Below are 17407 nucleotides of genomic sequence, written 5' to 3' on the forward strand. Positions count from 1 at the left end.
AGGATTATCTGCAGAACCTATCCAGATTTCTTCAGTGCTCTGTCTGTTATGTAACACCATTCGAGCTTTCAAGTATGATTATCGTGAGCACCATATTAAAGCACTCAGAAGCTCTGAAGAGCCTCTCTAACAGTTATATATGAGGATGCTGATGATTAATCCAGGCAAAACCCAAGCAATACACATGAAGGAAAAACGTGCAGCCCAAAGACCTTATGCAATAGTGTAAAAGCATGTCATTTGGGTTGTGCTCGCATTACTGCATCAGACTGGAATTTTCAAATCATTTTACCCCCCTGAAATGGAGGGTTTGACATGAATTGTTTCTCATGAAAGATGGAGAAACTCAACCTGCATCCCTGTTGTTATTAATTAGCATTGTGCAACAAACACCTGGCGATCCTGAACATGATATGTTAAGTTGAAATGAGTCAATGCCTCTCAATGAAAAACAAATTTAGAAGCTATAAATGTATTGTACAAGATTGTTAGATCAAGAAGAAATCTTCTCATCGGGTGAATTCCCATCTTTTTCCCTCACATATTACATGAGCAGGAACAATTTCCCAGAAAAGAATATGGCTTTCGCCAAAATTTGCTATCAAACACAGAACTCATTGGTCCCTTTTGCGGGACTTATAAGGAAACCGGGAGGGAGGTGAAGGCGAAAATTCTATTGGAAGTTTTGGGGATTCCAAGTCTCCTGAGAGCACTCCAACCACCTCTTTCATTGAAGGCCGGCGAGCAGGAGACTTTTGCAGGCAGAGCAGGGCTACAGTGATGCACAGTAGAGCTTGTTCTTTATCCAAAGAATGTACGGATTGATCCACCAGATCAATAAGTTTTCCTGCACGTGCAAGATGACGTGCCCAGGATAAGAGATTTGCTCGTTGGAACTCTGACATTGGCGATCCGCTCACTTGAAGCGGTCTACGCCCAGCAATAAGAACCAGTAAGAGAACCCCAAAACTATAGACATCGCACTTCTCAGACAAGTCACCACCAACACCATACTCTGGTGCAATGTAACAAACAGTTCCTCTCATACTAGGTGTGCTGCTAATACCACCGCTCTTAGGAATCTCCCCACTAGCAGAGTCATAACTATTCCTCCGAGCCCTCCAGAGGTCCCCGCTAAGTCCATCCAACCACCAATCCATACTACTCTTACTACTCCTCCGACTCCGACTCCTTTTCTTCTTTTTATCAGAATACATATCGTCATCCCTAGGCCACCAATTCTCACTGTAACAGTCATCACTCACCGAACCTTGCTCTAACTTTTTCTTCTTCTTCTTCTTCCGCTCAAGCTCTTCACAGTACTCCTCCTTCCACCATTCCCTTGCTGGCCTCCTCTTATCCTTCTTCACGTTCTTGTCATCATCCAACGACACCCACCAATCTAACCGCCTCCGGTTTTTCTTCTTCTTCTGTTTTTCACTTTTCCCAACTGCTACAGAAGTTGATGAAGTCCCAATCCATTCACTCTTCGGCCTCTCTTTCTTAATCTCATTTCCAATCCATTCCATCACATAATCCTTCACCACCCCCGATTCAACGTCTCCATTATCTTGCTTCCACCACCAATCTTTCCCAGAAAAACTCTTCTTCTTCTTTTTCGCAATCTTACCCCCACCACTGCCCAATTCTCCCCCACTCTGGACACCAGTCCTATCAAAATTAGCCGCTAAAACACTATTCTCGTCCAAACCTTCCAGTGGAGTTGCCATTGCAGCCGCTGTTCTCGGCGAGACCACCATAGTTGTCTCCGGGGACAATTCCGCAGTCAGCACCGTCTCCGGCGAAGCCTCCACCGCAACAAAACAACTCTCTGGGGACTGTTCCACACCCCCATCACACCCATCACAAACACTAGCCGTTATCACACTCTCCGTCTCCTCAGCTACTGATCCATTATCCTCCACCGAATTTCCCTCTTTTTTCACCTCAATCTCAACCTGACCCTCATCTGATTTTAACCTTGCTAACCCAAAATCGCCAATTTTAGCATCAAAATTAGCATCCAATAGGACATTACTAGGCTTAATATCACCGTGAACTATAGGAGGATCACAGAAATGATGCAAGTATTCGAGCCCTTTAGCTATATCTAAAGCAATTGAAAATCTTTTTTTCCAATCTTTTAATTCAGCACACTTACGATGCAATAGACAATCCTGCAAGCTTCCACTAGCCATGAGCTCATAAACGAGCAGCATACGGCGTCGTCTCGGATCAGAAGAAAAACCCAAAACAGAGACGATGTATTTGGCGTCGATTCTCCCGGCTAAAAACAGCTCGTTCTGAAACTCGCGCTCGCCCTGTAGGGACCCGGAATCCATGAGCTTAACGGCTACTTGGATGCCAGGCTTAAGGGTGCCCCGGTAGACGGAGCCGAAGCCACCTTGACCGAGGCGAAGGGAGGGGGAGAAAGCGGAGGTGGCCCGGCGGAGGGAGGAGTAGGAGAAGCGGTGGGGAGGCTTGGAATCGGTGTCTGAAGATGGGACGGTGCGTTTGCGGGAGACTTTGCGGAAACAAAAAGTGCAGAGAATGAGGAGAGAGAAAGCGGCGGCGACGGAGCCGGCAAGAGGGGGTTCCAGGTGGTGGAGTGGCGGCGGCTGTGGCGTCGGTGGAAGTTCACGAGAAGGCATGATGGATGATGAAAAGTGATCGGAGTGAAAAATTGATGGGAATATACTTTTCGTAGATGTAATTAGTCACCTAAAACAACTAACTAGCAAGATTTATTAGGATCAGGATCAAGTTATTTAGTGTTAGAGAGGAGGACGAATTACTTTACAATAAGTGCCTCTTACGAACTTGAACTGCCGGTACTACTACTGGTGTGGTGGCTGGATCACTTCATAGACTTTTACAGCAGAAATTGACTCGGTTGACAACTTGGAAGTTGGAAAGTTGGAATTTGGAAAGAGAGAGAGAGAATGCGTTGGGGTGGCTGCCCGCTTTACACCCACTATAGCGTTTACATGTCCATTAAGGGGAATTTAAATTTAAAATCTGTATTTATATTTTACAAGTACATCCTTCCTTTCATTTTATTCATATCAAGTTTATAACTGTGGTGCCTTCTTTTTTTCAAGTTATATTTACAATTATATGAAAATTGTATTAGATTAAAATCATCATGGGAGCGTGATTAATAAAAATAAGAGTATAAATAATATTTTTAAAATATATTTTGGATGTTTAAAATTGCATTAATTTTAATCATTTAAATTTTGAAATTTCTGCCATCACTATAGAATTTTACCATGTTTATAAGATGCCTTATTTCGAGAGACAAAAAGAAAAAAAAAATCTTATAAGACGACTTGGTAATGTCATATTAGTACTACCATCATATTAGCGGCCAACCAGTCATTAACATTTTATAGAATACGGCGCGGCAAAGTTGTAAATACTTTTATTTCTTTTTTTTTTTTTTGAAATGATAAGTGATTTTATAGATTATCAAAACTATATATTTGCGAGCAAAGGCTCGAGTGATCTATACACGCAGTGTGCTTTGACACTGAGGAATCCAAAGTTCCTCATCTTCGATTATGCCTATGGCATATGAGCTAATTCTAATACTAGCATGATTATATATTCCTTTCTTACTAAGTAAAAGGAGCACGTTTGAAACAACAAAATTAATTGATAAATGTCCTCCACCAAGGTTGCCCGTAAATACTCCTATTCCAATAGACTCGATTTGTGGTTGAAAATTTTCTTAATAGAAATTGGTAGCCCCAAAAGGGGAAAAATGCATTACCCGATTTGTAGTTACAGATAGACTAGGAGGTGGTCTCCGCGCTACGCGCGGTGGATCAATGCAATTATGCCCTAACTTGTATTGGTTATTGAGAGTTGGTGTGATGTTAGAGTAAGAAGAAGCATGTAAACTATATAGGCTATTAAGTTTAGATTAAGATAAATATGGAATGATTAAGATGAGAGTTGGGTGTGGAAGTGAAATAGGCTGAAATCATACAATGAAAATTGAAAGTAAGAAAGGGACAAATGTAGGAGAGTGGTATACTCCCCCTCAACAACCGCAAATAACACACACACCCAGCCCATAAGCGAAACTCACAGCCCAACCCAAAAGGCATGCTAACTTTCAGGCCACACTGAGAAACTTATGAGCTACGCACACACACCACTCACAATCGATGGACTGGGTGTGTGTGTTATTTGCGGTTGTTGAGGTGGATATGGAAAATTAAGGAGAGTGGTATACATGATAGCTGAAAATGGTAGAATGGTCCAAGCATTAAAAGTTATAAATGGAAAAGCAGTAGAAATGGCTTGTCAGTTGTTGATGTTGATTCCGTTTATATCTAAAGCTTGATCCATAAAGTAGAAAGTGATGATTTCATAAATTGCATATGAAATGGTGGATAATGGTAAAATATATTGTGAAAATTTTGTTGGTTTAGAAACGCATGCTACCATATTTCAATGTAAAATTTTTTGGTAAAATAAAAGATAGCTATATATGAAGTCGGTGAACTAGTGCTAAGATGGATAACAAGGTAAATGTTCGTTAAAAGGAAATTGTTAGTGGATGTAAAGTTCAATTTGTAATTGATTTTTACCATTTTTTAGTATTTTTATTTATCAAACCATGTTTATTGATTAACCACAGAGAATAAAGGAAATTCATTAGTATTAATAAATAAGGATAACATAGTTTATGAATAATGTTACAGATACAAAAAGTTAATGAGTAACTGTAATAATAAATTGGCTAATTATAATAATGCACATGAAATACAGGGTACCAAGGGAAAATTATAAGGATTCCCCAGTTGTACCTTAAAAGACTACTCTGAACACAAAATGGAGTAGGTAAGTTGCGGAATTTTGAAATAAATCTCTGTCCATCAATTTCAAGCATAATGCCAAAAATGAGCACTTCAGACTGAAGGACATGAAGCATGAGAGAAGACCTATGGGACTCTTATAAAACTCAATTACAGAAGTTCTTACCCCATTGCACCTACACACGCTTCTCCACTTCTCAAATTCTGCTTAGATCAATGCAAGTCTTCTAACGTTTCGGAAAAAAAAAAGAAAGTAGGTAATACTAAAAAATAGCAAAACATCATCTTTATCTCTCATATAGTTGAAGTACTCTTTATAACAAGATTGAAGTATAAGATGCTACTGTGTGGCAAAAGCAAAAGATAAACATGCTAATTGCAATGCAATGCAATGCAAAAAAAAGCTTAAAAATGAGGCAAATTGTACTTACAACTTCAAGCATCTTGAGTTTTTGCAATTACATTGCTTCTTCTTCTTTGGAGTAGCATCTCTCAGCCCAATGCTACGCTGGTCTGGCAAATTGAATTTCGATCAATTTCGAAGCTTTTTCTCAATTAAAACTCCAAATTCACCAAAATTCAGTAATCATTTTGCAAACATGTTAGAAATAAGCGAGCACTTAGCTTTTCACATCACAAAAACTCCAAAAGGAATGACATAATTTTGAATATAACAGAAAAGAGCGCCAAATATTAATTAAAAAGCTTGTCAATTTCAAAAATTGAGAATCAAACTTACTTTACTTCCTGCGAAGTCGGCTGACGAACGATATCAATAAGAACTCTGGAACAATTCTCGGACAAACTCATATCCTTTTCCAGGAGTTTAAGAAGAAACAAAAACTGCCAAAACAAAAAGTAAAAAGAGGGAAAAAAGAACGAACATGTAACCTACAGCAAAAAAAAAACAGGTTGCAGAGTATATAATAGAAGATGGCGAAGAAACAAAAAACTGGTAGAGCAAAAAGCTATAAAAAAAAAAGAGAGAGAGAGAATGATCAGCTAACCTGAAACAATACAAGCTGCTGATATGTAAGAGAATATGACAAAGAAAGAAAGTTCCTTACAGCAACCACAGACGAAGAAAGTTGCATGCAAAATGTAAATGGGAAACGGGGGAAAAAGTTAGAACACAAGAATAAAGACTCAAAGAAGACAGGAAATTTAAAATAGGCTTACCTTAATGCAACGGCAAAATACAAAACACCCATAAACAAAGTAAAGCTGAGTTAGTCCACGAATGACCGACCAAAAAACAGCATTATAGATGAGATAGTTCAGTAAAAGAAAAAGCTCACCTGACCAATCTGTATCAAGAAGAGCAAAAACTTTTTGGAACTCAAAATCTGAGCAATGCTAGGACACTATCGGGAGATAGTATCAAAAGTGACGCAAGTTCTGTAGTACTTGAACGTCCTGATGGTTTTGGAGCTGCACAAATTGATCTTTTGCTCACAAGCTCAGGACACGATGTATCAATTGTTCTTCCAACTGAAGAACAGAATAAGATGGAATAAACAGCATTATAGATGAGATAGTTCAGTGAAAGAAAAAGCTCACCTGACCGATCTGTATCAAGAAGGGCAAAACCAAGAAGAGGCTTCGAAGGAACAGAGCAATAAAAGAGAAAATAAGAACTGAGCAAAGCAACTGCCAAAGACAATCATGTAAGAAAATAAGAACTGAGCAAAGCAACTGCCAAAGACAATCATGTAAGAGAGAAGATAGGATGTCGTGCTATAAACAATGACACAAAAAAGGAATGCAAAGAGTAAACACATCACTAACCGTTAGCATAAGCAGAAAATCCGGGCAACAATGCATGGCTTTACCGGCAGCGATGGGTTGGACAGAGCAAAGAAAGTGCTACAGTCAAATCAAGAAACTCCTTTCAATAGCCGCCAACAGTAATGGAATTATGTTTTTTCACAAATACAACCCAAGGGTAAATAGAATTTTACCTCTTGACATGAGCACGAAGAAGATGAAGAACACCGTAAAACCAAAACCAATTTCTTGTTATGGGTAAGAAAAATGCGATAGGAGGGCAAAATTGTAATACAATTGTCCTTCAACCAAACTGGATTATTACAATTACCACAATCAAGTCCCAATGCACCTGGGAAAAGGGGAAAGACAAATGCCAAAGCGGTCCAATAGGATACAACGAAAGTGAAGGCAAATAGTTATTATAATAAATTAACAAATAAAAAAAATGTAGCATTCTTTTAAAAAATATAATAACAACATTTCCATTCGGAATTTTTTTTGGCACAAACACATGCAGTTATCACGTCCAAGGACGACCACAAATTATCCAATAACGTTTTGCCACATCACAAAAAATGGAACGGTCTTGCCACACCCCTACACATTTAGTACATATGTGTTAATAACCCAAAACAGTTATCTATCTGTAACCATCCATCCAGAGACGGAGAGAAAAGGACCGAATCTACTACTTGACTGTTGTGATTTCAAAAACTACCTCTGTTAGTCCTATCATTTTTGTTTTTTTTTTTTATTTGACATAATCTGTTGGTCCTATCATTGAATCTCAAGTCTCTAAAGACAAATCAGTCAGAGAAGTTTGTTTGGGAGTATTCCCTTCGCATACTACTGATCTAACCTTCTTGCAACTTGAAGGATTCGTACTGCAAGTGATGAAGTCTGTCCAAACTGTCCATCGATTTCGTTACTGAAGCATCTGATGGCTACATTATTATTATTATTTATTTTTATTATTACTACTACTGCTGCTACTGCCAGTACAGGCGCTATTCTCGTTTGCTTTAGATTTTACAAAAATTAATTATAAAAAGTAATTATAGAAAATAAACAAACTAGATAAAATTTACTCTTTATTGATTATAAATTTTATCTTTTTGGTTATTAAAAACTTTAAATTGAATAAAAAATAAATAAAAGCATTATAATAATTTATTATCCAAATTTAGAATATATAATCAATTGAAATAATCAATCTCTAGTGACATCACTACCTATTGCGTTTGGATTGCAAGTTTTCAAAGAAAAAATGCTACATTTTTCGTGGACATATTTTTCAATCATCTTTGTACCTCACATATATTAAATTATTACAATAATTTTTTCTACAAAAATTTTAAAAAAAAAAACAATCCAAACAAGGTAAACTAGTTCTCTACTATCACCGAAAACTACGGTTCAGACAGTATAAGTTAACTCTCTTGTTTTTATTTTCTCGGTTTTATGTCACTGCAATTACTAGGATAAGTGAATAAGCTCACCCTGAGTACATTTTCCATGAGGAGAATATTATTGCTTTCTTGGCCAACTCAAAAAAAAAAAATCCACTGTATCGCAACAAAAACATCTAGATATATAAAGTATGAAGTGTGCAGGTGGCAAGAAAAAACAAATGAACAATTCTCTTTTTCTTTTCAAGTGCTCCCTCAGAAACCTTGGACCACCACATAGTCACTTACACTTTTTTTATACTCAGTGCCCGTCTTTATAAAAATTTCCAAGATGTTGTCGTTGGCTGACAAGCAACCAGGACAAGGGGAAAAACAACCCCACCCCCAAAAAAAAAAAAAAAAAACTCAACAAATTTAGTGCACAATGGCAAAGCTAAATCTGATAAATTAAGGCGAAACCAATCAAGCAACCATGGGCGAAGTAGATGGAAGACACAGATTGTCCAGTCGTTCAAGTCACACTCGGCAAAATAGAAAGATGGGATTAGTTGGGGGAGGTCGGTTGGTTTTTCCTACTTTCTTTGCTTTGCTGAGTTGATTTCTCATTTTCAAACTCCAATGCCTGCTGACATTTAAGAATTAAGATTACCGTACCGCATTGGTAAAGACACTAAACATTGAAATTTTCAGTTTCCTATGTTTGGTTTGACAATCCAATACCATGGTTTGGTTTAGTCAACTGAATCGAAGACCTTTTACAAATGCCGTGTTATCATTCTTTAATCAAGTCTTAATTGGGGGCAGAGATACACGAGGAGGAGTAGGTGTAAATGAGAGGTATCGGATTCAAAACTTACCACCTGTAATTGTACATACAAACGTTGCAGCCAATAAGTGTACCAAATTCTCAACTCGGTAATTTTTGGTAAGTCTTTAGTCTATGTTCATTTTCTTATCGGGTTTTTCCCCTGCCAAGTGATGATGGATTTTTTTTTTTTTTTGGTGCTAAAGAGAATTTATTCCTCATTCTCGTTGCTCCATTCCCCTTTCTTGGTGGGTTTGTTTGGATCGAAGGTTATTTGAAAATTTTGTTTAGTAGTATTTACTGTAGTATTTTTTTGTTTGGATTGGGCTTTATTTCCCCAAATTTATTTGCTCACATCATCATTACAATTTCCAATACACCTTTTTACCTTCCCAATTACCTTTTTATCTCATATACATCACATCACAAAAAGTACTACAGTATAAATATCTCTAATAATTCACAATCCAAACAGACCAGTACGTGAGTGAAAAGAAGTGGTTAATTGCGTAAATAATTGTAGTGTATAATGTATTTAGATAAATTTGACCTATGGATCCTGTTCTTATACATAAAATAAGCACGTAGACCAAGTTTATTTAGGCGTTTTTTCTTAATCGAGTGTACAAGTGAATATGCATGGCTTGACATTCTTTGGTAAGAGGATTAACTTAGTGCTAGGTTTCAATCAAGCATGTCTTTTCTCTGTTTTTTTTTTCCCCATTTTTCTGTAGACAATTGACTGAATAATGTGTAGGATGTTTTAAAGGGAACCTTTTTGTTTTTAAGAAAATATAAACGATATATAGAACAGTGGGAAGTTCAGTCAAACCTAAAACCTTCTAAGATACATGACGCAAACAAGGCCTTACGGTTTCCGAGAAATAAAAAGGTGATAAAAGTACAAAATCTTGATGCACAAGATGGAGAAAAGAAAGCAGTAAAAGCAGAAAGAGACTCGAACTAAAGCAGCATTACCCAATAATATTGGCGGAAAATATTTGACTCCAATGCTGTAATATTCGATAGTTGCTTTTTCTATCATACATTGATTTACAATCCAAATCATCATTGATCTTCATTTTTTTTTTTTACCATCATTATATACCACTGATATCTGGGTTTTATATATACCACGTGATTTACAAACAAGTGAGAATTTACACAATACACCAATCTTTAAAATGAAAATAAAAAATACTCTCTGTAAGCTTTTCCCCTCTTTCAGCAGTCATTCCACGAAAGGTTCATCGAGGGAGGCGAACGAAAAACCGTACTGGCTAATACCTAGTTTGGGAATTTAGAATAGAAAAGAAGAGAAAGGAGATGTTAGAAAAAGAAAAGAAAGGACGGGAAATGATCCAAGTTTCTATATATGTTGTTTGGAAGTTTTAAAAAAGAAAAAAAGGTTAGTGATTTTTTTATTTTATTAGGGAGTTGAAGAGAAATGAAAAGAAAAGATACTCAAACAAGTTACTTTACAAATTTGCCCTTTTTATAAACAAGTGTGAATCAAATAAGTTGAGAGACTCATCGAAAAATAAAATTTTTTGTATCACAATTTTAAGGGCAATATTGTTACATTAAAAAATTCACTTAAAGCTACATGTCTTCTTTTCCTTTCCGCCCAAAGTTTTCCAAGACATAGAGGGAAGTGAAATCTTTCTAATTTTTTTCTCTTTCTTTTCATTTTTACTCTCAAACAATGGAAAAAAGTTTATTATCCTTTCAAAACCTTTCTTTTCTATTCATTTCCTTCCTCCCACACTAGTTATAAGAGTATTGACTATAGTCTACCAAAATTATCTAGAACGAACCGAAGTACCTAACAATTTACGAGCGTGAGAAAATTTGGCCTTGTTGATGGATCAAGAGTAAAAATTTAGAAGAAATGGATGGGAAGCCAAAATTTGAACAAGTTGATGTTTATGAAAATAGAAGAGTCGAGAAAGTATTGATTTAGTAGCCAAAATTGGGACACCTTTAGAAGTTTGAGTTTTAATCTGCATCTTTTCTCTTCATTTCTTAAAATCTCATCCCTTTTCACAAAAAAAAAAGCCTTTAAAAAATGGTTAATTATAATTTATCCCCTTAAGATATATCTCGATTCTCATTTTTACCTTCTAATTTATAGTTCGTGTCACTTAACTCCTCTGAGACAAAAATACCCTCTGCTATGTTGATTTTATTTCCTTTTTTTGGTCTTCTATCTATTTTCTAGTCCAAATTAGTTTTCTTTTATCAAATTTTAATTTTTAAGCAAATAAAAAATTCTGTAACAAAAAAATTAAGATGTCCACTGTCCAATTTACAAAATTGAAGAAATTAAATATATTTTCTACAAATCAATCTCATATATTCTCCAATTTAAGAAATTAAGAAAAAATTGTATTCTATTTCCCTATAAGTCGACAGTTCAAAGTCAACTACCCATTTTTACAATCACATATTCACATGTCAATAATCAGACATTTTTTTGGTTGCTTTTTCTCTAATGAATTTTTGTTTATTGGATCTTTTATTTGTTATAAATTTTTTAAACAATTCAATTATTAGTGTATTACCTAATAATATATATATATATATATATATATATATATATATATATATATATATATATATATATAGAAATACACACACTAATGTCGCGTAAAACTTTATCGCAATCAATTAGATGGTCAAAATCAAATCACAGGTTAAAATTCAATGTTCAAAGAAAGGAAGTAGAAAATTTGAAAATAAACACTCACTTAGTATAATAGAGGATCTCTTAGAGGTTAAGTGTCAAAAAAAAAAAGTAGGAGTCAAAATTGAAATATGGAATTAAAAGGTCCGATGACTCGGACCGACTCTGTTAGCTCTCCCTGTCTAATATTTAGGATTTTTTTTTGCGAAACGATTAGTGCGTCTAATATTTAGGATTGATGATATTTACGAGCAGACACGTCTCCAGATGCCACCAATTGCCATTTGGTGCCAAATGGCCTTTGGAGTTATGTAAATAATTGATCCAATAGTAAAGTTTAGTAAACAAAAAGTTTCATACGTCCCACATGCGCTTCCCTGTCCGAACTCCGAAGCCACAGCTCCCTCAGTCCTAGCACTCAAAAGACACGTGGGTGGGAACTGGGAAGTGGGTCAAAGGCCTTTTGTCTCTTTGTAGCAAATCTATGTATGCGGACTGCGGACCCCACTCTGACTCACGGATGCGAAGGACTCGGGACGCTCTGTCTAAATAAAAAACCCAGGACCCACCACTAAAATACTAAATCCACAGGCGCGTTGTTCGAATTCCTACATCCCAGCTCATTTTGCTGTCGTGGACTCGGGCATCTTCACACCGACTTCTTCAACCCGGTATACAACAGGCCAGCAACACAAGGGCCCTTACAATTCCCATCCGAGTCCCAACCTTTAGCTCCACAGTGTTACCCCAATTCCTAAGCCCAGTTGACAACTAATTATTATTCAATTAAAGGTGCTTTTAATAAAATTGAAGTACAAAATCTAAATCCGTTAAGTTGCTAAATTTGATATTTTTAAATATATATCAGATTAAATTACTATAAATAAATAACTTATTTTTTGGAATAAATTTTATTTAAAAAATTTAATATCATTTAATTAATTGAGATATTTTATTTTTGATTATCAAAAGCATCTCTAAATTCATTAAGTATTAAATTGATTTATCAAACAGGTGGCTACTTAGTCATTATTCATCAATAATCTTGAGCAGCTGTTACATGAGCATTACATTACATGGAACGTATCAACGTTTTTTGTAAACACACATGCATGCCGTGTTTGACAAACCGGGGTTGTCTAAGAGTTACAAAACTGCAGAGGTGCATATCGGCCATATTACATCCACGACGGAGGATTCAAAATGAGCGATTGAGGGGCAAAGTACCTATACAAGGAAAAAGGAGTTCTAGCCCGTAGATCAATCAGCTAAACTACCAGAACCACTCATTTCTTGCCTCCACGGCCTTTACATTTGTTGACACCAAAGGCATTGTTCCATACAGCGAGACGAAATCGTTCAGGCATTTGTTCCTCTTGTCACTGTGCCCATTTAGACTGCTAATCCCTGAAGAACCTATCTCGTATATTTTCCCTGAAAAGTGGCACAAGTTGTTGAGTGTTGCCCATGATCAATCACCAATTAGACCTTCAAAAGACTAACAAAGTACTCCATGCTTTCTAATTGCATGACAGAGAATGACTGCACTTATTATTTATTTATTCATCTCACCAAATTTCACAGCCTATGGTCTAATGTTACACTTCCTCTTTCATTTACTCCATTTTTTTCCTCTCCTCTTTTCAAATTTCGAGGCCAAGGTAACTCAAAAGGATCACAACCTTGACTTTGAATTTACTATCCCTTATGTGCATTCGTAGCCCACAAGAAACAACAAACAAAAAATGAATGAATACGATAACTGAGTAACATAAACTACCAAATTTAAAGGAGTGTGAACATGAGGAATTTCAAGTATCTGAATTCTGATATACCTCGACAGGGCTGTCCAGTGTAGGTAGACAGGCCAGAATTAATGGCAATAAGAAGATATCGCCCACTTACATGGTTTGCTAGGGAAAAGAGAAAAAGGCGACCATAGCAGTTCAATTAAAGACCAAGTACTCTGTGCATGTCATGAATGGTTGCGAGAAAAGTGAGTTGTAGTGGTGATGCTAAATACATTAACAAGACTTCTATTAAAGACCAAGTATCTCAATATGTTTCATAAAACCATAGGATCTACAAAAGAATACAGTTCTCAGTTGCAAGAATTAAAACAAGAAATAATAATAAACGGAGTATGAAGAAATTACCTTTAACCCATATTGGTGGGGTGTCTGTAGCATTTGCTACAAGCAGAGACATTGCTATGTCTTCGCAGTTTCTGCCATGAAAATCACAGATGAGGTCAAAACCAGTCACAGATCAGGTATAAGCATCAAACCTCAAAGAAGAAAAAATTTGCTGGAAAAAAGTCATTCAAGCATACCTCTCCCTCATCACATAGTCATGAATGGATGAAGGCATCTTGTTTGTGTACAAATCTAGGTACTTCTGATGAAAAAAAGCTGCTTTTGTGAGGACCATACTGTAAGTGCCCATCCACCAGACTGACCACCACCCACCATATTTATAATGTGCCATGCCGTTTTTCTGTAATATATGAAGCAATATATGTGAAACATACTAGAAGGAAACATGAATGACTTGTTTGACAGAAGCAGTAAGGGCTATGGATTAGTTATGTCAGTAATACCAAATATTTTTTGCAAAGAGATGCTCCTTGAGAATTGGAGATCTTAGAAAGTTGCAAATAGGTTGATTTTATAGTAAATCACATGATAAGACAAATTTTTAACTTTCTGGTCCATTTATGTGCATGTGCTTTTATAGCAGCAGAAATTTGGAAAAGTAATGAAGAATTAAGTCACTTGTAGAACAAATTATTGCCTCAATTCGAAGACGGGATTGTGTTAGATGTGTCCATAAATTAGAGTATATGATTTTAAAAGACAATACCAAAAAGTAGTTAAAAAAGCAACAAAGCATACAACATTAGAAGAAGTGAACTAAGACTTCATTATTCCCATCAAAGGAAAACAAAGGAGGAGAGAATAAGATGAAGAGGCATATTTGGAATGCCAAATTGTTTTCTGGTCAAAAAGAGCAAAAGAACACCTGACCTCCTCATCCAGCCAGTGCATGCGCGGAACGAAGCCTACCATGGTATGTGGAGCACTTTGCCACACAGTAAATGAAAAATCCAGAGTACGACATGGAACAATTACATCATCATCAACTGAGAAAATTGCATCAGTTCTGAGATCAGAAATTGGTTTGAATCTATTGTTCAGATTATCTTCCTCATTCAGGTCAAACCTGAAATTGGGCTTGTGAGCTGTCTGTGACTTTTTCAACACTATGTTCTTAAGATGAGCTCTCAGTTGGTCTGATGGTGGGTCACTTTCACTCCATATGACATGTATAGCATCGGTACCACTGCACGATGCGTAGTGAGCAACAGACTGCTTAAGTAAAGAATTTCGCTTCCATGTATTTATGAGCACCGTGTAGCTGCCCCTGTAAAGATACAGATTAAAGCTGACATTAGAATGTGCAAGTTTTAGAATTATCACATGCACCTTAAAATTCACAAACAGTGAACTGCAAAACCGATGATTAATAAATTAAGACATTAATCTGTCTATGAGTCAGGTAGCATGATGTAATGTTGGCAAAGGAAAGGAAATCAGGGATCCTTGAGGCCACTTGATGTATTGAGGGCGAAATATGTGGTGAATAAGTTACATATCCTAACTCCATTAATGACATTAACAAAGTTTAAGTCCTATCATGCAAAATCCAACTGATCCGGATGCAACCTGACAAAAGATGGCAACTTTGCTCTCAACTCGAGTAGAAACTTCCAAAGAATCAAAGGCCGAGTTTCGACACTCAAATAGACTTGAGAAATTTAACCAGGAAGAAATAGCTTGCTAGCAAAGTCTTGACTCTAAAGACACCATTTAACATCATTTCAACATGAAGTCTAGCATTTAAAGCAAATACATGGTGAAAGAGTGATGACTTCGTAGAAGAAGAAGCAACTCTATTTCAAACAGTTAGGTTAGATTCACCTTAAGAGAAACAGTAAAATCCCGAACAGGCTATCGCAATTGATGAACATCATATAAACCTTCCCCAAAAAGTGAAGCATAAAAAGAAAGAGAGAAATTAGGTCCAAACCAGTACGTCCAGAAAATTAGAGCTATATCCTATTTCCCATAATCTGCCTCGTCAATTTCTAGACATGTATAACTTAAGTAAATTATGACACAAGAAAGGTAACAAAAATCTCATCCAAACTTTATCGTGTCCCGACCTACCCGAAGTAAAAGAAATCACAAAGCTCAAACTTCAGCTCTAAGACCTTCCCAGAATCTTACATTGACAAGGTTATAACTTAAAACTTTCTCCCCAAAAAAAAAAAAAAAAAGTTAAAACTTGATTGCACTTAAGGCTCAGTGTACTACTAGTATCATATATCAAGTCATCCTCATCAACAATCCTTACTGGTCGTTTACGGAGTTAACCGTTATACCAGCAGAAACAGCTGGGACTATACTCAATTCACAATTTAGTTTTTACCCAAAAATAATAATAACAATAATAAGAAGAAGAAAGGGGAAAAAAAAAACATTACAAGACAAAGAACTGAGACTGGAAATCTTCAAGCGAAAGTAGATACACGTATACCTGTTAGGAACGGATATAGAAGAAGATAAATCAGGATCCCATCCCATGAAAGGACCGATTTTGGAGCTGAACCAGACGACAAGGCATAGCAAAGAGAGGCAAAATAGAAGCTTGAACTTTAAGCCACCTAGCAACTGCTTTACGCGGCGATGGAGAAGAGGAGAGCGGCCGTTGTAGATGCCTCTGTTAGCTGCTTTTTCCTTCGCCGGAGAATACTCCCCGCCGGCAGTCAGGGCAGCGTCTCGGATCGCGATGAGCGTGGACATGTTTTTCTAAAGTCTAAATCATGGACCGTCCTAGTACGATCTGCGGAAATTAACTTTTGAATTTCAGAATTGATATTGATTCAGTTAATAGTGAGTAGTGAATGCGTGAACAATTACTATTAGATTACCCCTACAATTTGAAGTTTTTCCCAACTGATGGGGAGCCACCGCTACAAAGTACAATGGCCCTAAATTCTCTCCTGCTGCAATGGCAAGTCGATCGCACTCAGGTTTTTATTTTTTTTTTCTTTTCTATAATGAAGTACTTTTTTTTAAAAAATTTATTTTTCCTTTTTTCCCCTATAATCCATTATACACCTATCTTATTAGTTATTACTATTATTATTATTATTATTAATGAAATGATACTCATATTTATTATTTGGTAGACCACTATTGCAAACATTTAATAAGAATCAAAGTGCTAGATATCATTCTACTTTAAACCAAACATGTTTGGAGGAATAATCAAAATTCATTATTCCGATTTCGACATGCAAGCCAAACACTTCATTAATATTAAAAAGTTTACTTTCCCAAGTAATGGGGCAGCTTTTCTGTTTCTGTTTCTGTTTCTTTAAGAATAGAGAAAAACATTTGGAAAAAAGATAACTAATTATTTAGAATTTTTTTTTTGTATTACAACCTAAACACGTTTTTTACCCACTTTTTTAGTTATTTCTTTATTTCACATATCTCGGTATTACAATCCATTTATCCAAGCTCTTGCTCCACAGATAAACACCGTACGATCCGGTGGTTTCAAATTCCCTTTGACCTTTTCAATCGAGCAAAGTAAGAAGTCTTCAAAACATGCATCAACTTCAGAGTTAATTGCTAGATTTTTTAATTTTAGAATTTTCACTCTACATAACAATTATTAAAGGAATTATATTTAATAATTTTAATGCGTTTAGATCTTAACATATTTTAGATACGTTTGATAACAAAAAATATAATATCTGAATTAATTAAGTGACACTGAATTTTTTGAACAAAATTTATTTCAAAAAATTAGTGATAAACTATATTCATTTATAAGA

At 36.0% G+C, this 17407-nt stretch overlaps 2 protein-coding genes and 2 long non-coding RNA genes across 8 annotated transcripts; all 4 read right to left on the reverse strand.

The window, feature by feature from the left end:
* Positions 1 to 416: 416 nt before the first annotated feature.
* Positions 417 to 2982, reverse strand: LOC113730129 (receptor-like serine/threonine-protein kinase At2g45590). The gene has a single exon (XM_027254619.2). The coding sequence runs from the start codon at positions 2649 to 2651 to the stop codon at positions 615 to 617; it is 2037 nt and encodes a 678-aa protein (XP_027110420.1). The 5' UTR covers positions 2652 to 2982; the 3' UTR covers positions 417 to 614.
* Positions 2983 to 4749: 1767 nt separating this feature from the next.
* Positions 4750 to 5709, reverse strand: LOC113729642 (uncharacterized). The gene is made up of 3 exons (XR_003458171.2): positions 5569 to 5709; positions 5261 to 5342; positions 4750 to 5056 (listed from the first exon to the last, which is right to left on the reverse strand). It is a non-coding gene; the product is annotated as an uncharacterized lncRNA (long non-coding RNA).
* A 54-nt stretch (positions 5710 to 5763) lies between these two features.
* On the reverse strand, positions 5764 to 6914 carry LOC140037167 (uncharacterized). 3 transcript variants are annotated; one of them, XR_011841100.1, is made up of 3 exons: positions 6791 to 6914; positions 6618 to 6695; positions 5764 to 6479 (listed from the first exon to the last, which is right to left on the reverse strand). It is a non-coding gene; the product is annotated as an uncharacterized lncRNA (long non-coding RNA). The 3 variants fall into 3 exon arrangements; XR_011841099.1 differs by having other exon boundaries at positions 5764 to 6320; positions 6390 to 6695; XR_011841098.1 differs by having other exon boundaries at positions 5764 to 6008; positions 6128 to 6695.
* Positions 6915 to 12501: 5587 nt separating this feature from the next.
* Positions 12502 to 16640, reverse strand: LOC113730130 (glycosylinositol phosphorylceramide mannosyl transferase 1). Of its 3 annotated transcripts, none has more exons than XM_027254620.2 (6): positions 16493 to 16640; positions 16099 to 16404; positions 14526 to 14922; positions 13832 to 13995; positions 13656 to 13726; positions 12502 to 12933 (listed from the first exon to the last, which is right to left on the reverse strand). In XM_027254620.2, the coding sequence occupies exons 2-6, from the start codon at positions 16362 to 16364 to the stop codon at positions 12773 to 12775; spliced, it is 1059 nt and encodes a 352-aa protein (XP_027110421.1). In that variant the 5' UTR covers positions 16365 to 16404; positions 16493 to 16640; the 3' UTR covers positions 12502 to 12772. The 3 variants fall into 3 exon arrangements, with proteins under 3 accessions (XP_027110421.1, XP_027110422.1, XP_071934240.1); XM_027254621.2 differs by having other exon boundaries at positions 16499 to 16635; XM_072078139.1 differs by having other exon boundaries at positions 16099 to 16417; positions 16499 to 16583.
* Between the last annotated feature and the right edge of the window lie 767 nt (positions 16641 to 17407).

Source organism: Coffea arabica, chromosome 2e (genome assembly GCF_036785885.1).
Source record: "Coffea arabica cultivar ET-39 chromosome 2e, Coffea Arabica ET-39 HiFi, whole genome shotgun sequence".
NCBI classification, from domain to species: Eukaryota; Viridiplantae; Streptophyta; class Magnoliopsida; order Gentianales; family Rubiaceae; genus Coffea; species Coffea arabica.

Coding starts and splice junctions, on each gene's coding strand:
- LOC113730129 (XM_027254619.2), bottom strand. CDS start 2,651: ATGCCTTCTCGTGAACTTCCACCGACGCCACAGCCGCCGCCACTCCAC.
- LOC113730130 (XM_027254620.2), bottom strand. CDS start 16,364: ATGTCCACGCTCATCGCGATCCGAGACGCTGCCCTGACTGCCGGCGGG. Junction 14,923..16,098: donor TCTATATCCGTTCCTAACAG/GTATACGTGTAT, acceptor GTATCTTTACAG/GGGCAGCTACACGGTGCTCA. Junction 12,934..13,655: donor CCCACCAATATGGGTTAAAG/GTAATTTCTTCA, acceptor GCCACTTTTCAG/GGAAAATATACGAGATAGGT.